The 27396-nt window shown below is 41.3% G+C and overlaps 2 protein-coding genes across 3 annotated transcripts; both read right to left on the bottom strand.

Moving 5' to 3' along the window:
* Positions 1 to 2850: 2850 nt before the first annotated feature.
* On the bottom strand, positions 2851 to 14725 carry LOC115135218 (ATP-dependent RNA helicase DDX18-like). Its single transcript, XM_029669712.2, has 14 exons — positions 14521 to 14725; positions 13813 to 14001; positions 13470 to 13679; positions 12244 to 12379; positions 11901 to 12001; positions 10750 to 10949; positions 9433 to 9547; positions 9170 to 9309; positions 8708 to 8869; positions 6183 to 6335; positions 5928 to 6041; positions 5743 to 5799; positions 3605 to 3782; positions 2851 to 3388 (listed from the first exon to the last, which is right to left on the bottom strand). Exons 1-14 carry the CDS (start codon positions 14708 to 14710, stop codon positions 3243 to 3245), a joined length of 2091 nt encoding a protein of 696 aa, XP_029525572.1. The 5' UTR covers positions 14711 to 14725; the 3' UTR covers positions 2851 to 3242.
* A 10619-nt stretch (positions 14726 to 25344) lies between these two features.
* On the bottom strand, positions 25345 to 26948 carry LOC135572111 (putative nuclease HARBI1). Of its 2 annotated transcripts, XR_010464031.1 has the most exons (4): positions 26268 to 26948; positions 26084 to 26174; positions 25876 to 25987; positions 25345 to 25781 (listed from the first exon to the last, which is right to left on the bottom strand). XR_010464031.1 is itself a non-coding variant. In XM_065019146.1 (3 exons), exons 1-3 carry the CDS (start codon positions 26334 to 26336, stop codon positions 25468 to 25470), a joined length of 495 nt encoding a protein of 164 aa, XP_064875218.1. In that variant the 5' UTR covers positions 26337 to 26948; the 3' UTR covers positions 25345 to 25467. The 2 variants fall into 2 exon arrangements, 1 of the variants encoding a protein (XP_064875218.1); XM_065019146.1 differs by lacking the exon at positions 26084 to 26174.
* Positions 26949 to 27396: the final 448 nt, after the last annotated feature.

Raw genomic sequence — 27396 nt, 5'->3', positions numbered from 1 at the left:
AGTCAGACAGGTCTATCACGTACATGCCATTATATCAGTAAAAAAAAGGGTGTCTTGTCCCGCACCTGAAATCTGATCCCGTGCACATCCCAGTATCAGCAACAGCATTTGGGTAGGTGCATGTCTAACATCAATGTGTGCGCAATTACAATGATTATTTACAGTTGAAGTCGGAAGTTTACATACACCTTAGCCAAATACATTTAAACTCAGTTTTTCACAATTCCTGACATTTAATCCTAGTAAAAAGTCCCTGTTTTAGGTCAGTTAGGATCACCACTTTATTTTAAGAATGTGACATGTCAGAATAATAGTAGAGAAACTGATTTATTTCAGCTGTTATTTCTTTCATCACATTCCCAGTGGGTCAGAAGTGTACATACACTAAATTAGTATTTGGTAGCATTGCCTTTAAATTGTTTAACTTGGGTCAAATGTTTCGTGTAGCCTTCCACAAGCTTCCCACAATAAGTTGGGTGAATTTTGGCCCATTCCACCTGACAGAGCTGGTGTAACTGAGTCAGGTTTGTAGACCTCCTTGCTTGCACATGCTTTTTCAGTTCTGTCCACAAGTTTTCTATAGGATTGAGGTCAGGGCTTTGTAATGGCCACTCCAATACCATGACTTTGTTGTCCTTAAGCCATTTTGCCACAACTTTGGAAGTATGTTTGGGGTCATTGTCGATTTGGAAGACCCATTTGCGACCAGGCTTTAACTTCCTGACTGAAGTCTTGAGTTGCTTCAATATATCCACATAATTGTCCGTCCTCATGATGCCATCTTATTTTGTGAATTGCACCAGTCCCTCCTGTAGCAAAGCACCCCCACAACATGATGCTGCCACCCCGTGCTTCACGGTTGGGATGGTGTTCTTCAGCTTGCAAGCCTCCCCATTTTTCCTCCAAACATAACATAACATGGTCATTATGGCCAAACAGTTCTATTTTGGTTTCATCAGACCAGAGGACATTTCTCCAAAAAGTTCAATCTTTGTCCCCATGTGCAGTTGCGAACCGTAGTCTGGCTTTTTTGGAGAAGTGGCTTCTTTCTAGCTGAGGACCTTTCAGGTTATGTCGATATAGGACTCATTTAACTGTGGATATAGATACTTTTGTACCTGTTCCCTCCAGCATCTTCACAGGGCCTTTTGCTGTTCTGGGATTGATTTGCACTTTTCGCACAAAAGTATGTTCATCTCTAGGAGACAGAACGCGTCTCCTTCCTGAGCGGTATGCCGGTTACGTGGTCCCATGGTGTTTATACTTGCGTACTATTGTTTGTACAGATGAACGTGGTACCTTCAGGCGTTTGGAAATTGCTCCCAAGAATGAAGCAGACTTGTGGAGGTCGACAATCTTTTTCTGAGGTCTTGGTTGATTTCTTTTGATTTTCCCATGATGTCAAGCAAAGAGGCACTGAGTTTAAAGGTAGGCCTTGAAATACACCCACAGGTACACCTCCAATTAACTGAAATTATGTAATTTAGAATATCAGAAGCTTCTAAAGCCATGACATCATTTTCTGGAATTTTCCAAGATGTTTAAAGGCAGTCAATTTAGTGTATGTAAACTTCTGACCCACTGGAATTGCGACAGTGAATTATGAGTGAAATAATCTGTCTGTAAATAATTGGAAAATGTATGTGTCATGCACGAAGTAGATTTCCTAACAGACTTGCCAAAACTATAGTTTGTTATTAAGAAATTTGTGGAGTGGTTGAAAAACAAGTTTTAATGACTCCAACCTAAGTGTATTTAAACTTCTGACTTCAACTGTAACATGGTCAACTAAAAAAACATTGCATTTTAGGCTATGGTGTAATGCAACGTTTTGCCGTGTGCGGTAGGTTTTGTGGATTGATATGCATACGTATATACTGTACTCTATATCATCGACTGCATCCTTATGTAATACATGTATCAGTAGCCACTTTAACTATGCCACTTTGTTTACATACTCATCTCATATGTATATACTGCACTCGATACCATCTACTGTATCTTGCCTATGCTGCTCTGTACCATCACTCATTCATATATCCTTATGTACATATTCTTTATCCCCTTACACTGTGTATAAGACAGTAGTTTTGGAATTGTTAGTTAGGTTACTTGTTGGTTATTACTGCATTGTCGGAACTAGAAGCACAAGCATTTCGCTACACTCGCATTAACATCTGCTAACCATGTGTATGTGACAAATAAAATTGGATTTTAATGCAATGTTTTGCCGTGTGCGGTAGGTTTTGTGCATTGACACTTATGTAGGTGTCATAACCAGCCATACAATAATGTAATACCTGTCATAACGTCTAAATACATGCACCATGAGATTATTACGACCATATAACAGGTTGACAAGTTACTGTATGTCAGCTGTTATATGTTATAACCATGTCATAACATGTTGAGACGCTGGGTGTCAAGTGTTCGCAATATTATTGCGCACAACTGGACTACTGTCTTCAGACTGGTTCAGACCCATATCTTCACTGCACCACCTATATTAAACCTGCGCTTGAATACACCGCCCCCATGTGGAACTTATGTCACTACAACCACTAGCTCAGGATCTCTTCAATGGTGATCAGTTTTTCAAATTAGACATTTGAGAAAACAGCATGCCATTACTTTTGTTCTGGAAATTGGTTGCAATACCCTAAATATAATTATGAAGGATGCAAGTGTAATAACTCTTAGTCACAAAATGTATCAACAACTGAAAAGGCGTGTTTATTTTTTTTTTATATATATATATATATATATATATATATATAAATAAAAGTATACTATAAAATGGGAATACGATGGTTGCAACGCTCTGAAATGCTGTGTGCCAACAACAGTGTGTGTGGGTGTATATAAACGTTTTAATTAGCCAGTAAAGTAGGATGACAATCATGGAAATACATTTAGCAATGTACAGTTCTGTATAATTAAATCAAAGACAGTCATTGGTAAAAATCCACATCTTCTGTGAGTAAAGGACTGCAGGGGCTGTCTCAACAGTTATTAGCCCACAGAGAGCCCTGTCACTAGATACAAAATACCTGTCCAGAAAGACAGGTGGAGGCATTGAAGCGGAAATTGGGCCTCCGACAGGTAGCAAGACTGTTCTAACACATACAAATAGGGAGCGAGACATGACGCCCATTACAGGGTCTCTAGATAAGATAGAGATTGAGAGGGGAGTGCGTCCAGGTCAGGAAGCCATTTTGTAGTGGCCCCCCAAGGACCGCAGGTCAGCGTGAGAATTGCCTCTTGTCCCCCTTGCCTTTGTTGACGTGCTTGAAGATTTTGGCTTTGTGAGCGGGCTTGCCCTTCTGGTAGCCAAAGCCGCCACCTCCACCCCTCTTCGTCATCTTCAGTCCTCCTTTGCTGTGAACGTCTGGAGAGGAGTGCTGGGTTAAGGGAAACACTGTACTGCACTGAATTGACCAATTGAGAAGGCTTTTATCGTTAGGACCTGGGAGGGGGGGTGCCAGAGGGATGGAATAAAGGATGTTTGGCAACAGACATTGACAAACAAAGTAAGGCGATTGCAACCCTTCAGAAACGACATTGGTGAAAATATGCCCAGGCACTTGGCCGTAGAAAAGGATACTGAGGTCGACGTAGGGAGGCACAGTAAAGCCGAAAGACTGTGCCACCATGGGGAGGTTGAGCGTGTTGACACTGTAGATCGCTTTGAGGGAATGAGAGTCGTACGCCCGCACATAGGACTTGTAGGCCTCCTGGGCTGACTTGTGCAGGTAGTAGTTCTTCTCAATCAGCTTATTCAGCTGCAAATAACACATTGAGAAAACTACAAACCTTTCTCTGGATTTGTCATTGAGATTTCAAGGCTTGTCAGATAATTGCATACACTCCACTGCGTATTTATTTGGACAGTGAAGCTAAAACTTTATATTTGGTTCTATACCACAGCATTTTGGAATAGAGATCAAATGTTTATATGAGGCGACAGTATAGAATGTCAACTTTTATTTGAGGGCATTTTGAAATAGTGCCTTCAGAACATATTCATACCCCTGAACTTAATTCAACAGTTTGTTATGTCAGCCATTTTCAAGTCTTGCCATAGATATAAACTGATTTAAGCCAACTGTAAAAATTCTATGTAGTCTTTGTAAGCAATTCCAGTGTAGATTTTGCCTTGTGTTCAAGGTTATTGTCCTGCTGAAATGTGAATTTGTCTCACAGTGGCTATTGGAAAGCAGACTGAACATGGTTTTCCTCTAGGATTTTGCCTGTGCTTATAGCTGCATTCCGTTATAGCTGCATTTTTATCCTAACAAACTCCCTACTACTTGCCGATTACGAGCATACCCATAACATGATGCAACCACCACCAAGCTTGAAAATATGAAGAGTGGTACTCAGTGATGTGTGAGATTCACCCCAAACATAACACCTTGTATTCAGGACAAATGTGTGTATTCAGGACAAAAGTTAATTTCTTTGCCACATATTTTTGCAGTACTATTTAAGTGCCTTGTTGCAAACAGGATGCATGTTTTGTAATATTTTTGTTTCTGTACAGGCTTCCTTTTCACTCTGTATTTTAGGTTAGTATTGTGGAGTAACTAAAATATTGTTGATCCAATCTAAGTTCTCATATCACAACCATTAAAACTCTGTTTTAAAATCACCATTGGCCTCATGGTAAAGTCCCTGAGCAGTTTCCTTCCTCTCTGGCAACAGGGTTAAAGACGCCTGTATCTTTGTAGTGACTGGCTGTATTGATACACCATCCAAAGTGTAATTAATAACTTCACCATGCTCCATGTGTGTGGGGTGCAGAGATGGGGTAGTCATTCAAAAATCATGTTAACCACTATTATTGATCACAGAACGAGTCCATGCAAATTATGAGATTTGTTAAGCAAATTTTTACTCCTGGAATTATTTTGCTTGCCATACCAAAGGGGTTGATTACTTATTGACTCAAGACATTTCAGTTGTAAATGTATGAATTTCAAAAATGTTCTACAAACAAATTTCCACTGATGTCATGGGATATTGTGTGTAGATCTGTGATAATCTAAATTTAAATAATTTTAAATTCGGGCTTAAACAAAATGTGGAAAAAGTAAAGGGGTATGAATAATTTCTGAAGGCACTGTATATGTTCAACCTTTTAGAAAAGAAAGCACAATGTATCTAGTCCTCTCATTTGTGTATTGAAGTAGTCAAATAGGATGCATGTTTTGTCATATTTTTTTTCTGTACAGGCTTCCTTTTCACTCTGTATTTTAGGTTAGTATTGTGGAGTAACTAAAATATCGTTGATCGGTCCCATATTCCTAGCAACGTAATGATTACATCAAGCATGGATACAAACTTGTTAGATGCATTTGCAGTTTGTTTTGGTAAAGTGATTATCAATTTAATCAATTTTGAATTCTGTCTGTAACACAACATGTGGAATAAAGGGTATGAATACTTTGAAGGCACTGTATATGAAAATACCTTCAAATAAAATATGTTCTTTACTGTCACCTCAAAACATTTAATCTCCAATCCAAAATGCTTGAGTATAGAGCCAAATTAAAAGTTTTAGTTTCATTACCCAAATAAATACGTTGGGGAGTATGTAACAGAAGTTAACTCCTATTCAAAGGAAGAAGTTGCTTATGACTTGACCTGAATATTGAATTAGCCGTTGCAGTCCACGTGACAGATGTGATGTCAGTTAGCTCTGATTCACATGCAGAAATAAAATGTGGATGAATAGCTTACCTGACCCTGGATATCAGAGATCTTTGCCCAAGAGAATTCAAACTCACTCAAAGGAACCTGTGGCAAGATAAAAACAATCTAAAATGTCATTTTATAACATATTGCTGCTGAAAGACTTAATCTTTTGCATGTTTTTCTTGGTTTTGCTGAGTTGAGGTAATGAGAAATGGTTGAGTTAGTCTTACCTTGGCTTGTTTGAGGAAGCGCAGGAAGCCCAGCTCCTCTGGCCTGAGGATTAGGAGGGCATGGCCTATGCCGTTGATCCCGCGAGCCGTTCTGCCCACCCTGTGGATATATTCCTAGGAAAAGAGGGAATAAATAAGAGGGAAAACAATGTGAATGCTTCCCTGAGGCATTGGCTAGAGATGCCTATAGGCTAGGTGTTATTTATGGCTAATGTCAAAGCTGCATGAAACAGTGAATCAAACTTCACTAGGTACCTTGGGGTCATCTGGGGGGTCATATTGGACAATCCAGTCCACCTCAGGGATGTCCAGGCCTCTGGCCGCCACATCTGTACACAGCAGGATGCCTGAGTCGGCATTACAGAACTGGAAGAAGGTGGTGGTACGCTTGGTCTGCTTTTGCTTCCCCTGAGAGATCAAAGCAAAAGGAGATTAGACGTCAGCCACAGACAGCAGTGACCAGAGGATGCCTGCTAAAGGCTTCCGCATGCTTCGGTTCGGTTGGCTAGGCGAACTGAACGTGCATGTTAGCATAACAGGTCGCAGTTGCAAATGAGAACTTGTTCTCAACTAGCCTACCTGGTTAAATAAAGGTGAAATTAAAATTTAAAAAAATACTCCCTTAAAAAAAGACCTTCGCAATGCTAGCTGTGCCATTAGAGATTCTGGGTTCGAGTCCAGGCTCTGTTGCAGCCGGCCGCGACCGGGAGACCCATGGGACAATTGGCCTAGGGGAGGGTTTGGCCGGCAGGGATGCCTTGCCCCATCACGCACTAGCGACTCCTGCGGCAGGCCGGGCGCATGCACGCTGACAGTCGCCAGGTGTACGGCGTTTCCTCCGACACATTGGTGCGGCTGGCTTCCAGGTTAAGTGGGCATTGTGTGAAGAAGCAGTGGAGCTTGGCTAGGTTGTGTTTCGGAAGATGCATGGCTCTCGACCTTCGCCTCTCCCGAGTCCGTACGGGAGTTGCAGCGACGAGACAAAACTAACTACCAATTGAATACCACGAAATTGGGTAAAACAAATTAAATAAAAGACCATCGCTTTAAAAATGAGAAAAAGCAGCAATAGTAATGTTTGTCCTTTTCTCCTTTGTCCTCCGTAGCCAAAATAGTCTGAATTAATCTAACTCAAGAAATCTGTCATTGATTGACATTTTTGCCAAACTTATTACAGCATGTTAATGTTTAATGCCACAGCACAATATTTGTTCATATTATAGCACATATGATTGTGCTATAATGGTTTAAGACCTTTAGACCCAATTGTGATTGTACCAGTCATCTCTGCAGCAGACAAATGCCAGAGAATGCCTTGTGGAGTCAGACTGGGGTTCACTGTAGCAAAGCTTAAATTGAGTCAGATAACAGCCTGAAAACTTCTGACAGAGTGTAGCCTGCAATATGTTGCTAGTCTTGGAACTATCTTGCTGTTACCCGAGACACAGATTAATCATATTTTAGTTTTGGCGTAATTATCACCTGTGGTGTATATGGCTTGAGTTTCTTTTAGACTCAAAGGGCCCAGAATAACTTCCCGAGACAAGTGAATAAAGTGAGTTGTGTCATGTTCAGCAGGCACTAAACAGATAAACCGTCAGAAACGGGAAGGTACTATCTGAACTTGTCCTATAGAACACACAATTTTGTGTGTTCTATAGGACGCTTTGCTATGGGACGCTTTGCCAACGCTTTGCTATGGTGTGCCCTAATGTTTACAACCCTGACCGGTATACTACAAAGCAGGATCAAGGAGTTAGCCAGGTAACTTTCCTAAATGTTATAAAACACATGTTTTTTAATTTATTTTTTATAAATATAAAGATAAGCATGAAATGAGCATGGTTTAACCTGTTGCTTCTACCCGGGACGCTTGCGTCCCAACTAGAGCTCTGGAAATGCAAATGCGCTACGCTAAATGCTAATAGTATTAGTTAAAACTCAAAAGTTCATTAAAATACACATGCAGGGTATCGAATTAAAGCTACACTCGTTGTGAATCCAGGCAACAAGTCAGATTTTTAAAATGCTTTTCGGCGAAAAACGTGAGAAGCTATTATCGGTCCATATAAAGCCTAGATATCGTTATATGTAGACTGTGTGATAAACGAAAAAAACATCGTTTCAAAACGTAACGTCATTTTTTAAAATTCAAAAAGTCGACGATAAACTTTCACAAAACACTTCGAAATACGTTTGTAATGCAACTTTAGGTATTAGTAAACGTTAATAAGCGATAAAATTCATCAGGAGGCGATGTAAAGATCATTAGCTGTCCGTTTGGAAAAATGTCCGGCTAGAAACTCAACGAAAATATCCGGTCCTAGACCGGATTAGATACGGTGTCCTGTATGTGTTTGACCAAGAAAAAACTCGAAGGGAAATGACAAGACTCTAGACACCGTGTGGAAGCTGTAGGTACTGCAACCTCAGTCAATTAATTGTGGTTCACGTTTATCAATGGGTTCAAGTAGCGCATGGATATATTTTCCCCATTTTCAGTGATCAGTTTTTCCTGTGCTTTTCGATGTAAATGCCGTTCTGGTAAAGCCACAGCAGTGATTTAACCAGTTTTTTAAACGTCTCGAGTGTTTTCTATCCACACAGACTAAGCAAATGCATATACTATATTCCTGGCATGAGTAGCAGGGCGCTGAAATGTTGCGCGATTTTTAACAGAATGTTCAAAAAAGTAGAGGGTCGACTGAAGAGGTTAATAGACTCAAGAACCCAACACGCATAATAGTTTAGCTTTCTTAATGACAGAGGTGACAACTCACGTGGATGGCCATGACAGGCAGGTCAATGTAGTTGAGCAGCTCGTAGTGGAACTTGACCGACATGCAGGATGAGAAGAACACCATAAGCTTCTTCTTGCGGTTCTTCTTCAGGAAGGTGAAGAGCAGCATGAAGCGCTTCTCTGAGGGACACACCACATAGCCCTGAAAACCAAGACAATGTTTACATATCAGATCACGCATCCCTGAAGCACCAGAGACAACCAGAGAACCACATCCCTGTCTGAAGTACACATTCTAACTAATGTGAGGTTTACCTATAACCACGGCAAGGTCTCAAACGACCCAATACTCTAACCAAAAACATTAAAGCTTTGCTACTTTCAGATACTTTGAGTCTTGGGACAAGTGACGACTATCCACTTAACTAGCTACAACAAGCTGACCCCCTGGCACATCATGCATGAGTATCGTCACTCTGCAGCAGTTCGTTGTTTTGTTTACCTGCTCCAGGCCGTCCACGGTTGCGTTGTCCTTGTTGTCGTCCACACCCACGTAGAGGGGCTCCTTCTTCAGGGAGATACGGGCCAGGTCCTCCACCTTACGGGTCTGGGTGGCCGAGAACAGCATTGTCTGCCTCCGCTCTGAGGAAGAATGCACGTTGAACATGTTAAACACTGGGAGTTACACATACAGACAAATAGCATCATCAAACTCCATGGTACAGTATGTGTAAGGACGGTTATAGCCATGAGGTGGGTACATACTTGGCAGGAGTTTGATGATCTGCTTCAGCTCCTCCTCGAAGCCGACCTCCAGGATACGATCAGCTTCGTCAATAATCAGACACTGGAGGTTCTTATACATGAAGCCAGCAGTATTCTACAGAGAGCAAGAGGGTGGAGAGAAACAAATGAAAAGGAGTCCAGGACTGAATGTGTGCAAAAAATCTAGGTCCCATTTAGTCGACTGGTCCATTATTTGGTCGCCAGATTTGTTTTGTTGAGTGGTCGCAAATTAATTGTATTTATTTTATGGCAGACACACTTGTCTGATTCACACCAGTCTCAGTGGACTGATCCATTGTGGAGGCTGCGGGATGGCACAGTCTAGCACAGGCATCGCAAGCAAGGGTATTTGCTTTGGCATGCCAAGCAATTTGATAACATTTTGGAAATAAGTGAAATTGCATTGGTTTTCCATAAATGGCTACTGCTTTGGAAATGACACTGTTTGAGAGTATTCCTAAGGTCTAAAGTATGTGAAGACGTGTCTTTGGTATAATAAAAAAAGTTGAGTCAAGGAGGGGCTGTGTGGCTAAGATGCACAAGCCGTGTCTCTCCCCAGAATGTGCTCTCCTGACAATTTTTGCACATTCATTGTTTCATAACTTTGTTTGAATATAAAATAAACGATATGTAGGCGACTGAACTTGGCTGATAACTTTTAATCGCAGTAAGAAATTATTGAAGAGTGAGCAGAGATCAATATAGCCTAATCAGAAAGGGGAAAGAAAAACTGTTCCCGACCATCCTCCCCCTGCGGCTGGCCTTCGCAGATTCTGCCATTGCACTTCTGAAGTTTCCGCCAACCTTTTCCAATTGGAGTGCCAAATTATCGTACCATTTCTACTAATCTGCGTGCCAGTTATGATTTTCATGGAACAGTTTAATTTATAATAAAGCCTTATCTCAAAATCAATGTCATGTGGTTCATCAAAATTCCATCTTAAAATACTTATATTGCTATTGCCAACTCTATGCGCTGCATGAGGCAAATGGTCACACCAGATACTGACTGGTTTTCTGATCCACTCCCTAACCCTTTTTTTTTTTTCCGATCAACAGATGCATATCTGTATTCCCAGTCATGCGAAATCCATAGATTAGGGCCTAATGAATATATTTCAATTGACCGATTTCCTTATATGAACTAACACAGTAAAACCTTGAAAGGGTTGCGTTTATATATATATATATTTTTTTCAGTGTACAATCCTTAGTCAACATTGCGGTGCTCAGAGGTTACCTGGTCCCAACTTAGATATAAATGAATACAGTTACGGTTCTTATCACCATGGTTACCTGGAGGTGGTCAAGCAGTCTGCCGGGCGTGGCCACCAGGATGTTGACGCCATTGGCCAGCCTCTGGGCCTCGGCCGTGCGGTTGCTGCCGCCCATGATCAGGCCGAAGGTGTGCACGTGGTGGGTCATCAGCTCCTTCATCACGCCGTACGTCTGCATGGCCAACTCGCGCGTTGGGGACAAGATCACCACACCTGTACCTTAGGATAGTGGGGAGCAGGGCCGCATCTCAGGCACATTTCAGTTCAGTTCCTAGGCCCTTTCTTTAGATCCTACACCTTTGATGTTAGCAGAGCTAGCAAGACTGGATGGGCGAAAGGTAATGAGGGACATTGTGCCTAGTCTACAGGAGAGTTCAAAACCATATTTCTTACTCCTACCCAGTCCTTTCATATCTGTGAATGCCTAAACAAAAAAACGGGGGGGGGTCTACACACTCTACGGAGACAATAGAAACAGAGCATAGCGCAGTGTTGAAATGTCGTTTTTAGTCACAAAAAGGGGCAGCTCCTTGTAATATGCTTCGGGGGGGCAGTGGTGTCGCTTGGTTCCTTGATCTGATCAACAGGCTGCGCATGAAAGTAGCATTGATAACCAAATATAACCTCAGCAACTATTCAAACAATAAACCAAACATTGTAGCCTTACTAGAATCCACCCAAAAAGGTTTTTTGTTGTGAAGTAATAACTACAGCTAAACGGTAAAAACAGCGGGTAGCCACGTGCCTTCTCTATTTTTAGCTGATATGGGAGCGAATACATTGAAGATTATTATTATTAAATTATTTCACATGGGTGACATGTGGGATGCTAAGTAACCTACACCTTACTGGCAGGCACAAAACATGGTCATGTAAATCAAACATTAACTTTCATTACATGTAGGCCTAGCTATTATTTAAATATGCAGTTAGTTCTTTTGAATTAGCTTACAGTTGTGATCATGTTTTCAACAGAAAAATCTCTGCCATCACCCCCTTGTGAACTTTGCTATCTGGGAGAAATGCATGGACCGGCAAGGTATCATGTTACCAAAATGTGTCCACTGCTCTAAAATCCATAGATATGCACGTGAAGATTGTAGCATTATGATGCAGAATGTTTATAACATTGAACCAATATAGACGGTTGAAGTAATCTACTAATCTTACCATTTCTGGGCATGAACTTAAGTTTGTAGATGAGCTCGATGGAAGGGATGAGGAAGGCCAGGGTTTTACCACTGCCAGTCTTAGCAGCAGCCAGGATATCTCTAGAAGAGTCAAAAGATATACATATATATATATATAAAAAGGGGGAGTCATCTATCAAGTCAAAACAATATTAGCCTACTTAGTCCTTTATCAGTCCTGTAGGGCTGATTCTAGGATGCAAGTCACCAACTTTTGGTGGTTCTGGATGGATTTGACAGAGCTCTGCTTTAGAGATGCAGGGATACGTGAACAGGTGGCGATTCTGCCTAACATGAAACTTGGAGATAAACTGTAGGCGTACCTTCCCTCCAATAGGGGCTGTATGCTTTTGTGTTGGATCTCAGTCATGTGCTCAAAGCCCATCTCCTTCACACCCTTTAGAGTGTTCTCACTCACCAGAGGCGCTAGAGAGGCAAACGACGTGTCCTCAAACGCACCTGAGATACAGAAACCACAGTTAACAGTTCCCACCTCTGTGGGTTTTGGCATGGAAGGGCTCTAGTCTAGCACTAACACATAGGGATGGGCACGGTTATTCTAATATCCAAACTGACATTGGTATTTGAATAGGCCTACTTGCGAGAGCAGGTCTATTCATAACAAAATCAAAATCATAGGCCTATTTTAACAATGAAAATGCTTCGTCTCAATTAAATAAAATGATCTATGTGACCTTGCTACACACACAGAGATATACAATGACATTTTAAATGCTTAATTTAATAAAACAAACGCTTGAAAGTCATTTTCAAGACATGCGCCCAATAAAAAGACAGGCTTCCGTATAGCCTACACAAGTTTCACACGTTGCGTGTAGCTTGTTGTTGTTGGCACTACAGTCAGAGACACCATGTGAAGTGGGAGATCACTAATCAATGAAAAATGGACGTAAAATTCCAGAATTAAGTTAGATAAATGAGAAGGCGCAGGCTACAATGAGCAACCGACAGGTAGGCTGTGGTTTATTCTGAATGGAATGTTATAGACAAGGAACGGGGAGCGCAGTGAAATAGCCTCAACTATTCTAGCTGGCTGGCTAATGTCTAACTATCTTAGCTAGCTTCTTTACATCGTTTTGATGCAGTAGAGACAGGCACTGCCAGATGGGATGATAGATAACCTATGCCATTTACACGTTTGTCTAACTAGCGTGAGTCAGTGGCTACTTTTTTGCCTCTCCCTCTGGTGTCTCACACACCGCTGGCCCCTGTCCAACTTGTTTAAAAGTTGTTGTTTTTTAACTAACTTTTGTTATTATAAATAGTGAAATTATTTTAAATGCCCATCTCTACTAACACAGAACACGGCAAGTAGACTGACTGGGGATTACCTACATTAAAGGACCATGGTTACCAGGAAGATAAAACACAGACTATTATACATATTTGTATGCTGGCAGAAGCTCAATTGTAAATAGTTCCTGGCCCATATCTAAGACTGAGAAATGATTGCTACACATAACATGCACAACTGACAAGGCTAACGTTTGGTTGTGCAAAGGCTTCTATATCATTGAACATGGAATACCTGTCAAGCCAGATGGGAGCTTTGGTTCATCTTCCTCCTCAGTATCCTCAAACTTCTCTCCTTCCCCCATCTCTGCCCCATCCTCACTTCCCTCTTCATCATCCCCCCCCTCATCTCCCTGTTCAAGAGGCTGTGTGGGTTTGTCTGTGGTCTGATCAGCATCCTCCTCTGTCACATCCTCCTCCTCCTCCTTCTTCGCTTTTTTCACACCTACATTAGAAACATTAAATATTCGTTGACATGGACAAGATTCACTAACTTGGGAAACTGACACTTTTAGCCATTTACCTGTGAATGGTTCAACAACCATTCTAATAAATGACTGAGTGGTACACAACATTACCTGGCTGTTCAGTGGTGTTGAGCTTTCTTTTATTTTTCTTCTTGACAAAATGTTCTGTGTCCACCTCTGCCGGCCCATTCTTCTCTTTTTGCTGCTTATTCGTGGGTTCGGCATTCTGTGGCTTTGATATTGCTGTGGCCACCTGACTCCTTTCATCACAACACTCCTCTGGAAGTCCGTTTGCGTCGTCTGTGAACAACGTAAGTTACACAGAATAATTATATATATATATATATATGTGATTTTTTTTTAAATCAACTAGGCTATCATTCAACGAACTAGCTAGGTGGCAGCAACCCTTAGCTAACTGACTGACTGTTTTGGGAACTTCATTCAAATATGGCAGATATCAATAACGGGAAGAGATCAACGTCTCAAAGCCAACAATGTACTACAATGTTTCGCTTATGTCTAAGCTTAGCTTTTTTTCCAAAGCAGTAGTGTAGTAGCTAGCTATAAAAACACCACGGAATGGGGATCATTTTCTTTACGATCGTTGATTTAGCTACGTGTATGAACTAAAATACTGTCTTTAATGCGTGATTTCCGATATAGATAACTCTGCAGAAACATCCATCAGAGACATACTAGCTAGTTACGGTAGCTAACAAGGGTAATAGCTACCTAGCCTTGCTTCGAGGTGGCCTAGCGCGATAAAGTGTCAATACAACTTGTCGACAATGATTTCAGTACTGGAAAAACACTTACCATTATCTTCCTCCTGTTTCCGTTTCTGAAGTAGCTTTCGCTCTTTGTTCTTTACGCTTCTTTTCTGGATTTTCTGCCGAAGAAGCCTCATCTGAAGATCTGCCATGATGGCAGCTGAGCACTCACACACGTGGAACTCTTCTTCTTCGGTGGCGTTTATCGGTGATTGGCATCCAACGTTATGGTGCATTACCGCCACCTACTGTACTGGAGTCTGGGCCAGGGATGAAATCAATTTTACCTGCCAGACCCGTTGCTCTTAATTAAAAAAGAGAACAAAAGTTACCCATTGACTTATTCCACATTTTTGTTGCGCTACAGTCTGAATTCAAAATCGAATTAATATAGGTTTTTCTCAGCCATTAATACACAATACCCCATAAAGACAGTGAAAATGTTTTTAGAAATGTTTGCAAATTTATTGAAAATGAAATACAGAAACATCTTATTTACATGAGTATTCACACAATATTTTGTAGAAGCACCTGGGTAAGTCTCTAAGAGCTTTCAACACCAGGATTGTGCAACATGTTCCCATTCATATTTAAACAATTCTTCAAGGTCTGTCAAAATTGTTTGTTGATTATTGCTAGACAGACATTTTTAGGTCTTGCCCACCACCAACAGGTGCCCTTCTTTGCGAGGCAATGGAAAACCTCCCTGGTCTTTGTGGATGAATCTGTGTTTGAAATTCACTGCTCAACTGAGGGACCTTACAGATAACTATGTGTGGGTTACAGAGATGAGGTAGTCATTCAAAAATCATGTTAAACACTATTATTGAACACGGAGTGAGTCCATTAAACTTATGTGACTTGTTAAGCAAATTGTTACTCCTGAACTTAAGGGGTTTAATACTTACTGACTCAAGACATTTCAGCTTTTCATTTTTTATTAATTCATTAAAAATTTGACAAACATAATTCCACTTTGACATTATGGGGTACTGTGTGTAGGCCAGTGACAAAACAATCTGAATTTAATACATTTTAAATTCAGGCTGTAACACAACAAAATGTGGGGGAAATCAAGTGGTGTCAATACTTTTGAAGTTACTGCAACTAGCCTGGCTTGCTGACAATTCGGACAAGTCAAAAATTGTACCTTGTTTCTGGTGCATGTATTTCATGACACTCGTTTGCTACAACAAGTGGCAACTTTGTTTCAAAGTTTCGTCATGGAATTGTTAAGCGGCACCATTATCGTGGAAACGTTTTCAACTGCACATCACGTGTTCTTAATCTTAATACCTCGTCTTAAATCAGCTGTTATACAACACATTCTAAAACTAGGTCGTTTTTATCTCTGATCTAGGTCAGGAATGGTCAACTCCAGTCCTCGGGGCCTTGATTGGTGCCACACCTTTGCCCCAGCTAACACGACTTCAGTAATCAACTAATCATGATTTTCAGTTTAGAATGCAATTAGTTTGATCAGGTGTGATAGTTAATTCTATAGACAAAATTCTTATGAAATAGTATTCTATCTTTCAGCGAAAGGAGATTACAATAACAATGTCGAAGGTGAAGTATCAACGCATTGAAAACTGCAAAGGTCTACACAGAAATCCCAGAACTTCAGGAGAGCAGTGTTTAGAATACTGGGTTCTCAAATCGGACTACCAAAGAGATTGATCCTGACAGCAGATGTCCCAAGACTTCCTGAAGTGCCACCACCAACAACGGCTGAGCAGCTACAACTTCGAGGAGACGTCGCCATGCAACACAGGGTGCAGTAAGCACATCGTTGAGCTGGGAAGGACCTGAGCTTTCCTTGTTGTCAGACGTGGTCATTCCTGGGAAGTGAGAAAACCTACAGAGTACTCAGAATTGATGAAAGTTTTTCCTAGCCACCGTGCTTTTACACCTGCATTGTTTGCTGTTTGGGGTTTTAGGCTGGGTTTCTGTACAGCACTTTGAGATATCAGCTGATGTACGAAGGGCTATATAAATACATTTGATTTGATTTGATTTGAAAGAGGCGGGCCTACAGCCGAGCATATAAATCAGGGAAGTTTGTGTGGGCAACAATACTTGTGAATTTATTTTCATTATTGTACTTTTGGAATGGTTTTTAAATTATTTACTAAACTGTTCTCGACAGACACAATTAAATGGGCCTATTTATAATATTAATTCAGGGGGCAGAAATGATTAAATATTAAAGCATTAGACCTCTCACTAAAGGCTTCAGTCATACAAAAGTTATACTTAAATCCAAACGGGTTCTCTAGCAAATTAGTAAGAATGTCTCACCCTGTGTTCAAGATTACAGATTACAACCTCTCACTTTCAGTTATTTGAAAAGGAAATCTCCCAAATATTTCTATTTTCAAAACAAGCCATAGAAAGTTGGTTGCAATTTCAATTTAATCCACCAGAAAAGACAGACCAAATAATACAACACATTGTGGTTAAACTCAAATACTAATTGATAAATAAACCATTCTATTTCTTTTTTAACAAAGGTATAGTCTTCGTAAATTATATCATAAATGCAACTGGTGCAGTTTATGTCATCATGCAGCTAACTAGAACATATGGAAATGTCTGCTCTACCCAAAATTACAACCAACCAATTGTGGCACTACCAAATCAAATCAAATCAAATCAAATCAAATCAAATTTATTTATATAGCCCTTCGTACATCAGCTGATATCTCAAAGTGCTGTACAGAAACCCAGCCTAAAACCCCAAACAGCAAACAATGCAGGTGTAAAAGCACGTACCAAGAGGAAAGGGGGAGTAAGTAAGGAACTTGTCTGTTAGGCCTGCATTAATGGTTGAAGAAAATTGTGATAAAGTATAGCAGTTTTATTTAAGGACAAAACAATTGACAGCTGTGTCATATAGATTGTAAAATAATTGGGAAGAGATTTTTGATGTACCGATTCCATTGCACATGGTTTATGAACTGATACGCAAAACGATGCCAGTGTTGTGCCGGAAATCTCCCCCTGCCAGAATTCCCCTCCCGTCGCGTGAATGTGCCACACACTCAATTCTTCATTGCTGCGACTTGCTTGCTTGTTGAGATTTACATACACTCAATTAGTATTTGGTAGCATTGCCTTTAAATAGTTTAACTTGGGTCAAACGTTTCGGTAGCCTTCCACAAGCTTCCCACAATAAGTTGGATGAATTTTGGCCCATCCCTCCTGACAAAAATGACAAAGTCAGGTTTGTAGGCCTCCTTGCTCGCACACACTTTTTCAGTACTGCCCACAAATTTTCTATAGGATTGAGGTCAGGGCTTTGTGATGGCCACTCCAATACCTTCACTTTGTTGTCCTTAAGCCATTTTGCCATAACTTTGGAAGTATGCTTGGGGTCTTTATCCATTTGGAAGACCCATTTGCGACCAAGCTTTAACTTCCTGAACTGATGTTTTGAGATGTTGCGTCAATATATCCACATAATTTCCCCTTCTCATGATGCCATCTATTTTGTGAATTGAACCAGTCCCTCCTGCAGCAAAACACCCCAACAACATGATGGTGCCACCCTTGTGCTTCACGGTTGGGATGTGTTCTTCGGCTTGTAAGCCTCCCCCCTTTTCCTCCAAACAGTTGCAAACCGTAGTCTGACTTTTTTATGGCGGATTTGAGCAGTGGCTTCTTCCTTGCTGAGCTGACTTTCAGGTTATGTGATATAGAACTCGTTTTACTGTGGATATAGATACTTTTGTACCTGTTTCCTCCAGCATCTTCACAAGATCCTTTGGAAGGTCCTTCAGGCCTTTGGAAATTGCTCCCAAGGATGAACCAGACTTGCGGAGGTCTTAGATTTTTTTTGCTGAGGTCTTTACTTATTTCTTTTGATTTTCGAATGACGTCAAGCAAAGAGGCACTGAGTTTGAAGGTAGTCCTTGAAATACATCCACAGGTACACCTCCAATTGATACAAATGATGTCATTTAGCCTATCAGAAGCTTCTAAAGCCATGACATCATTTTCTGGAATTTTACAAGCTGTTTAAAGGCACAGTCAACTTAGTGTACGTAAACTTCTGACCCACAGGAATTGTGATACAGTGAATTATTGTCATGTTCTGACCTTAGTTCCTTTTTTATGTCTTTATTTTAGTTGGTCAGGGCGTGAGTTGGGGTGGGCATTCTATGTTTTTCTATGTTTTATTCTGTTGTTATATCTGTTTGGCCTAGTATGGTTCTCAATCAGAGGCAGGTGTCAGTCGTTGTCTCTGATTGGGAGCCATATTTAGGTAGCCTGTTTTCTATTGTGTTTTGTGGGTGGTTGTATCCTGTGTTAGTGTTTTCACCATACGGGACTGTTTCAGTTGTTTGTACATTTGTTTATTTTGTTCAGTGTTCTGTTAATTTATTAAATATACCATTATGGACACTTACCACGCTGCACATTGGTCTGATCCTTGCTACTCCTCCTCTGAAGAAGAGGAATTGCATTACAATTATAAGTGAAATAATCTGTCTGTAAACAATTGTTGGAAAAATTACTTGTGTCATGCACAAAGTAGATGTCCAAACTATAGTTTGTGGAGTGGTAGAAAAATGAGTTTTAATGACTCCAACCTAATTGTATGTAAACTTCTGACTTCAACTGTGTGTGTATATATATATATAAACACACATGTAGTTTAACAAAGGTATAATCTCTGTAAATGATATCATAAATGCGACTGGTGGAGTTATGTCATACATGCAGCTAACTAAAACATATGGAAATGTCTGCTCTACCCAAAATTACAACCAACCAATTGCGGCATTACAACAAAAAACGTATATGGGGGATTGGAAGTGATGCAGACTATTACATCGATCGAAGCTGCAATCTATCTTCAATATTAAAGCTGATCTACCCCCTAAAAAATTAATACAAATCTTCTTCCTAGATAACAATGCTCCTGATGGTTTACACTTCAAATTAGCAGACCAACAAGTGGGTAGATATCCAGAAAGATGGATGGACTACCCTGGTGTTAATACAGTACAAAACAAGTCGCTCCCATTACACAGATCAGGTCAAATAGATTTATTAGGGAGATAAACAACAATCAAGGTAGTCTTTGTAACCTACCTCAAAAGCACAGTATAAGGGAAACATTCTGATTAAGTCCCGACCTGATACCATCCAGACCAAGGAAAAATGAACAGAAAATGACACGAAGTTATCACCAAATTGAGTATTTTTCTTAATTGGGATCCAAATAAAAAACTAAGCACAGTGTAGTCGTGGAAAGTGTTAAACTGTTATGTAAACATACTTGGCGACTTACAGTAGGGAGTGTATACATTTTCATATTATTGTTTTTTGTACTGGGGAGGGCTGGCATTGCAAGTGCCATGCTCTACCAACTGAGCCACTGAGTGTGTTGTAAAGTTCAAGAATCTCCCTTCAATTCATGCAGGTGCACCAGCAAGTTTATCCAGAGACCCTGGGATATAGCTCTTTGGTACTCCATGATGTAAAAAATAACTCCAGGTAGATGGGAAGCGGCCAGCACCTCTCTGTCACATTGAATGATGCTGGAGAGACGAAGCAGGTACGGGGAGTAAAACATTGAATAAATAACGCACATGGACCGAGACAGGAACAGCGTCAGCAAACAGGTAACACAAACAAAAGACAATCAATGCAGAAGCGGAGAACAGAGCTGAGGAACTGACAAATATAGGGGAGGTAATAACAGGTGAAGAGTGAGTCCAGGTGAAAGATTTGTATTATATTGTGAAATGGGTAACAGTACCAGAGGTGAAAGATTCGTATTATAACCTTCATCTAGGCCAGCCTCTCTTTTTGCAGTCAAGCAAAAACACGTAAACCCTTTACAATGAAGATCTGAAGTTATTTGGATCTTTACGAATCATCTTTGAAAGACAGGGCCCTGAAAAAGGGACGATTCATTTTTTGCTGAGTTTATAACATTTTTAGTACATGTTCAGATGGAATCGAGTTATCTTCAATTACCACAGCCACAAAGTCAAAATTGTGTGCACTGGGTTTCCACTAGATAGCACAGCCACAAAGTGTTAGTTTAATCAGTTGTACAATATGATATAAAATACGGGATTTTTTTTTTTTTGATTGCACTTGGCCTTGAAACATAATCTGTGTTCTATGATTATTGTTTAACCATTGATATGTTCGACTGCATTGTTTTTCAAACCTCTCCTTGGGGACCCCCAGATGTTTCACCATTTTGTTGTTGCTCTGAACTAGCACACCTGATTCACCTAGTCAAGGGTTTGATGATTAGTTGACAAGTTGAATCAGGTGTGCTATCTCTGGAATGGCTGGGGATCCCGGAGGAGACTTTTGACAAAGGCTGTTCTACTTCAGGTAATGCTGAAATGTTTATTGTCTACCAATGGTATGGCCATCTTTTTTTGGAAAAATTCCACTGGTCAAAATATTTATAATGTATAAAGTATAAATAGTCCTCAATTTAGATTAAACCCTGCAAAAATACTTAACTAATGATTAGTAAATGGTTTATAAGGATATATATTCAACATTTTATGAATCATTATTACATACTTTAAAAGGGGTTATACATTTGTGAATAACTATCTTACTAACATTTACAAATGTGGGAATAATGATTAATACATTATGAATAAACTATTTACTAATTCATTATAATGCTTTATTACAAGGTGCTATTTTAAAGTGTTACCATAACTTTTAGTTTTTCAGAAAGATAAACTTAAAATGGGCATGGTTTAATTCACTCAACAAACAAAAACATCAACAGTTATTTCTGGTTGTTTATTGAAGTTAGCTGAATGTTTTTACGAGTTTGTTTCTCTGGTTTGAGGGGGTCTTGTGTGAAGCCTGGTCTTTGGAAACAGCAGGAGGAGGCCAGAGTCAGAGGAGCGTAGGGAGCAGCCAGGGCAGTGGTAGCTGTGAGAGGTAGGAGGGGGGCAGAGTCAGAGGAGCGTAGGGAGCAGCCAGTGCAGTGGTAGCTGTGGGAGGTAGGAGGGGGCAGAGTCAGAGGAGCGTAGGGAGCAGCCAGGGCAGTGGTAGCTGTGGGAGGTAGGAGGGGGCAGAGTCAGAGGAGCGTAGGGAGCAGCCAGGGCAGTGGTAGCTGTGGGAGGTAGGAGGGGGCAGAGTCAGAGGAGCGTAGGAAGCAGCCAGGGCAGTGGTAGCTGTGAGAGGTAGGAGGGGGCAGAGTCAGAGGAGCGTAGGGAGCAGCCAGGGCAGTGGTAGCTGTGGGAGGTAGGAGGGGGCAGAGTCAGAGGAGCGTAGGGAGCAGCCAGGGCAGTGGTAGCTGTGGGAGGTAGGAGGGGGCAGAGTCAGAGGAGCGTAGGAAGCAGCCAGGGCAGTGGTAGCTGTGGGAGGTAGGAGGGGGCCAGAGTCAGAGGAGCGTAGGGAGCAGCCAGGGCAGTGGTAGCTGTGGGAGGTAGGAGGGGGCCAGAGTCAGAGGAGCGTAGGGAGCAGCCAGGGCAGTGGTAGCTGTGGGAGGTAGGAGGGGGCCAGAGTCAGAGGAGCGTAGGGAGCAGCCAGGGCAGTGGTAGCTGTGGGAGGTAGGAGGGGGCAGAGTCAGAGGAGCGTAGGGAGCAGCCAGGGCAGTGGTAGCTGTGGGAGGTAGGAGGGGCAGAGTCAGAGGAGCGTAGGGAGCAGCCAGGGCAGTGGTAGCTGTGGGAGGTAGGAGGGGGCAGAGTCAGAGGAGCGTAGGGAGCAGCCAGGGCAGTGGTAGCTGTGGGAGGTAGGAGGGGGCAGAGTCAGAGGAGCGTAGGGAGCAGCCAGGGCAGTGGTAGCTGTGGGAGGTAGGAGGGGGCAGAGTCAGAGGAGCCAGCCAGGGCAGTGGTAGCTGTGGGAGGTAGGAGGGGGCAGAGTCAGAGGAGCGTAGGGAGCAGCCAGGGCAGTGGTAGCTGTGGGAGGTAGGAGGGGGCCAGAGTCAGAGGAGCGTAGGGAGCAGCCAGGGCAGTGGTAGCTGTGGGAGCTAGGAGGGGGGCAGAGTCAGAGGAGCGTAGGGAGCAGCCAGGGCAGTGGTAGCTGTGGGAGGTAGGAGGGGGCCAGAGTCAGAGGAGCGTAGGGAGCAGCCAGGGCAGTGGTAGCTGTGGGAGGTAGGAGGGGGGCAGAGTCATGTAGGGCCTTGAAAGTGTAAAGTAGAACTTTGAAGTTTATCCTCTCCTTCATTGGGAGCCAATGAAGGTCCTGGAGGATTTAATTACAGTACACGACTGGGAAATATCTGTTTTTTGTTTTCATACAATGAAATGTTCATAGTTACTATTTATTAAGAGCTTTAGTAATATTACCACCACATTGCAAACATTTTGTGCTTGCCCAATGCCTATCTACTTCAGTTCAACAAACACATGGGGGCAGCAAACCTTTATTGTCGGGGAGCTGGCCAGTGAAATGCATTCTCCTTACCATTGAACCTCACATTGAAAGGATCACTGATTTGGGAGAGAGAATTCACATTTTCCACCATTCTACTTTGTACCTATCCAATTACATGTTATCTTGTGGAAGAAAGGAAGGAATAATATAAGAAAAATACAATGACAATGGAATAATTCTCAATTATTTGAACAAATACCTGCTATTACAAAATACTGGAGGCTGTAAACAGATGTGCTAAGCAATTACTGAGGCAAGATTTCTGATCTTAATGTGTTACTTTATTTATAAGTGTTCCTGTTCGTTATAATACTCAGGAAATCATTTGGGGTATAATTAAGCAAAGGCACAAGGGGGTGTGGTATATGGCCAATATATCACGGCTAAGGGCTGTTCTTATTCACAATGCATTGAGTGCCTGGACACAGCCATTGGCCGTGGTATATTGGCCATATACCACAAATCCCGAGGTTCCTTATTGCTTAATTATACCCCAAATTAATATAATAATATACATAAATAATGTACTGTACAGTGCCTTCAGAAATTATTAATTCCCATTGACGTACTACACATTTTGTTGTGTTACAGCCTGAATTCAAAATGTATTAAATAGATAATTTTCTCACACCCATCTACACAAAATACTCCATGAAGGCAAAGTGAAAACAGGTTTTTAGAACATTTTGCTAATTTACTAAAAATGAAATACAGAAATGCCTAATTTACATAATTATTCACACAGCGATTACAGCTGTGAGTATTTCTGGGTAAGGCTAAGAGCTTACCACACCTGGATTATATAATATTATTCTCTGGGATATGTGGGACGGTAGCGTCCCACTTGGCCAAAAGCCAGAGAAAATGCAGAGCGCCAAATTCAAATAAATTCCTATAAAAATCTAACTTTCATGAAATCACACATGTAAGATAGCAAATTAAAGCTACATGTGTTGTGAATCCAGCCAACATGTCAGATTTCAAAAAGGCTTTTCGGCGAAAGCAAACGATGCTATTATCTGAGGGTAGCACCTCAATAAACAAAAGAGAGAAAACATATTTCAACCCTGCAGGCGCGACACAAAACACAGAAATAAACAGATAAATCATGCCTTACATTTAACGAGCTTCTTCTGTTGGTACTCCAATATGTCTCATAAACATCACAAATGGTCCTTTTGTTCGATTAATTACGTCCATATATATCCAAAATGTCCATTTATTTGGCGCGTTTGATCCAGAATAACACCGGTTCCAACTTGCGTAACTTGACTACAAAATATCTCAAAAGTTACCTGTAAACTTTGCCAAAAAATTTGAAACTACATTTGAAATACAACTTCAGGTATTTTTTAAAGTAAATGATTGATAAAATTGAAGACTGGATGATCTGTGTTCAATACAGGAAGAAAACAAACTGACTCTAGCTTTCTGGGGCCTGTTGCACAAAACTAGGATAAGTGATTAAGCCAGGATATCTTGGTGATCCTGGCTCAATTGATCCGTAATCCGGTTGCACTAAAGATGGATAGGGGGCAGGAGGATATGTTATGGTATAAATTACCATGGAGATTTATTCTGTGGAGCTAGCCTGCTCCAGACCAGGCTAAATTCCAGGATCTATTTAATCTCATCCCTAATGTCAGTCAGCAGTCACCACAAATGGAAACCAATAGTTATTTCACTGCTCACTATACATTGTTATCACATATAACTAGACCCACTGTTATTATTTAAACGTTTGTGATCATTAATTTCAATGATTTTGGATAAAAAATGATTTTTAGATGATGTTGCTATCATTAGATAATTTACAGTTTCCCATAGACTATAAGGCTATATATAAAATGATAGAATATTAGGGCCACAGAGGGAAAAAACACAAGTCATAATATTGTAACCAGTTGTTTTAAAGGAGGACAGTTGTTAAAATGACAGATGTGGGGCATTTCGTGAAATTGTACTTCAGTATGGTTTCATAAACAAAGACATGCTGATGTGCCAGAATATTAAGTATCACATTGTCATAAGTATCAAAACTGTAAAAACAATATGTAGTTTTTCTGCAGAAAGAACCAGCCTCATAAATTTATGACTTTATCCTTTTTCTTCAGTGTGGCCCTAGTACTCTGTCATATAAACAAATACACATTCCATATGAATATAAAAACACAATGTGTAACATTATGTTCCTTTATTGAATAAAGGACAAAACAAAGCAGGTAAACCATCAGCTCCTTTCGAAACTGAAGTCACAGTGACTCTACAAGATGGAAAGCACAGAATCCAAGCATATTATACAAAATGATACATACACATTCAAAGGTCTGTATATAACACACCCTGCATGTCTGCACACTAAAATAAATGCAGGACAAATCCATACACATCAACTGAACAGACAAATGAATGGATGCAGTAGCCTCCCTGCAGCCTTGTATTACACACAGTATACCGCACAAACATCATAAGAGGCCAAATTGGCCAAAAACGAACCCAAAAAAAAAACCAAATTCCTCTGCCACCGCAGGACATATTTAACCAAAATTGAAAGCACACATACTAACTAAAATAATTCAACACATATTGGTCCCTCAGCAGCCGACCACTGTCGTCATCAGGAAGATTGCCGGATTGTCCCAGTCCATGGCTGGTGGCACTCTGGGGGCCTCTCCTTCCTCAGGCAGGCCACATTGTGGAGGACAGCACAAGCCACAGTAATATCACATGCCCTAACAGGGCTGACCCTTAATTTGTGAAGGCAGTGAAAGCGTGCCTTCAGGAGGCCAAAGGTCATTTCAACTCTGGCCCTGGTCCTGGCATGGGCATGGTTGTAGGCCTGCTGTGCTTCCTGGGAGTCTGTGAAAGGTGTCAGGAGAAAAGGCTGGCAGCCATACCCCCTGTCTCCCAGCAACACACCAGAGAATTCACCTGTCAACACAAAATCTCATCATTACTACCTCATAAACACAGTGATATTCTTGACACAGCCATGATGGTTATAAATAGGGGTTGTGTGGCTTACCTTGTGATAGGCACTGATAGATTTCAGAGGCCCGAAAGATTCTGGAGTCATGGACTGAGCCAGGCCATTTTGCCACAACATTGCTGATCACACAGTCAGCATTGCAGACCATCTGAAATCATAAGATGAGGAATATTACACCAATCAATGCACATCACTGGCAATGCAGAGTGTTCGTCAATGGACAATATCAAAAAGTTATGTTCACCTGAACATTAATGCTGTGAAAGGATTTCCTATTCACAAAATCGGCCTCATGGGCACCTGAGGGGCTTTTATCCTTATGTGTGTGCAGTCCACTGCACCAATGACATTGGGGAAACCTGTCACACAAAGTAATGAGTATCCTACTATGTGTTAACAGTTGTCCTGTAATTTGTAGATCCTCTTACCTGCAATCCTATAGAACTCCTCTTTGATGTCACAGAGTCTTCTGTGGCCAGGGAAGGAGATGAAGACATCTGCTAATGCTTTGATAGCCAGACACACACTCCTTATTGTGCGGCAAATTGTGGCCTTGTTCAGCTGTTCTGCATCCCCCACTGAGTACAGGAAGGCTCCACAAGCAAAAAGCGCAAGGCCACACAAACCATTTGCTCCACACTCAGTGCATGGCTCCGTGCAGTGCGGTGCTTAATCCTGGGACCCAGTAGTCTGCATAGATACCTGATGCCATCTGCAGAAAACCTGTATCTTTCATATAGATGGTCATCAGGGAAGGCCAGTGGGTCCAACCGGTCCCTGAAGACCCTTTCTCGCCTGAAGGCTCTCCTCAGCACAAGTGCTTCTTCATCCACCACATCTCGCACGAATGGGCATGCCATTGTCAGAGCAGAAAGGAACACACAATTTTGGGCCTTCATATAGGCTAGTGGCCACACCTGGTGCTGGGGGTGGGCAAAAGAGGGCGATGCCTTATAACGATGACTTGGTTGTACTGATTGCTGGGAAAATAAAAAACCTTAGAAAGATGCCACCGTCCTGTGTGCTCACAATAAGAGCTCATATGTCATGGCTCACTTGACTTTACGAGAATATACCTAATTTTTTATTTTGAGCTGTGTCATCTTCTTGGAGCTGGGGAGGAAAGAAAATAATGATTAATACATTTGTGTTACAGTTAGCATACAGTGTACATTGAAGGCATATCTCACCTCCTCTCAAGTTTTTTTATTTCAAGGTCCAGTTTCCTAATTGTCCTCTTTTTTATTTCGGACTCCAGTGCAAGATTTTCCATCTTTTTCTTCTTGTACTGAATGTCTATGTCTGCCAGTTCTATTTGGCGCCGGAGGTGGTTGCCATACAACTTTCTGATAGCTTGTGAGCTCTGTGAACACAATACAATTTAGCGCAGCTGGAATTTGGCAGGATGTGGTGTCCTTTTATTAATACGCACTATGTTGCCAGGCTGGTTTTCCCACTGTATAGCATCTGGGTCCTGTAAAAGAAATTAGATTTTTTGATTTTGATGAGGACTCCTCACCATTGTAGAGTAAATAGTACTTTCACAGTCTTAACATG

Source organism: Oncorhynchus nerka, linkage group LG1 (assembly GCF_034236695.1).
Source record: "Oncorhynchus nerka isolate Pitt River linkage group LG1, Oner_Uvic_2.0, whole genome shotgun sequence".
Classification (NCBI taxonomy): domain Eukaryota; kingdom Metazoa; phylum Chordata; class Actinopteri; order Salmoniformes; family Salmonidae; genus Oncorhynchus; species Oncorhynchus nerka.
The sequence above is the reverse complement of the archived record's forward strand: the minus strand, read 5'-3'. Positions and strand labels throughout refer to the sequence as shown.

Excerpts from the sequence above, each read along its gene's own strand:
- LOC115135218 (XM_029669712.2), bottom strand. The coding sequence starts at position 14,710 with ATGCACCATAACGTTGGATGCCAATCACCGATAAACGCCACCGAAGAA. Across the intron at positions 12,380-13,469 it reads GCTCCCATCTGGCTTGACAG|GTGCGTTTGAGGACACGTCG; the intron begins GTATTCCATGTT and ends TCTGTATCTCAG. Across the intron at positions 8,870-9,169 it reads CCGTGGACGGCCTGGAGCAG|GGCTATGTGGTGTGTCCCTC; the intron begins GTAAACAAAACA and ends CTTGGTTTTCAG.
- LOC135572111 (XM_065019146.1), bottom strand. The coding sequence starts at position 26,336 with ATGTCTTCATCTCCTTCCCTGGCCACAGAAGACTCTGTGACATCAAAG. Across the intron at positions 25,988-26,267 it reads GGAGTTCTATAGGATTGCAG|ATGGTCTGCAATGCTGACTG; the intron begins GTAAGAGGATCT and ends TTATGATTTCAG. Across the intron at positions 25,782-25,875 it reads CTATCAGTGCCTATCACAAG|GTGAATTCTCTGGTGTGTTG; the intron begins GTAAGCCACACA and ends TTGTGTTGACAG.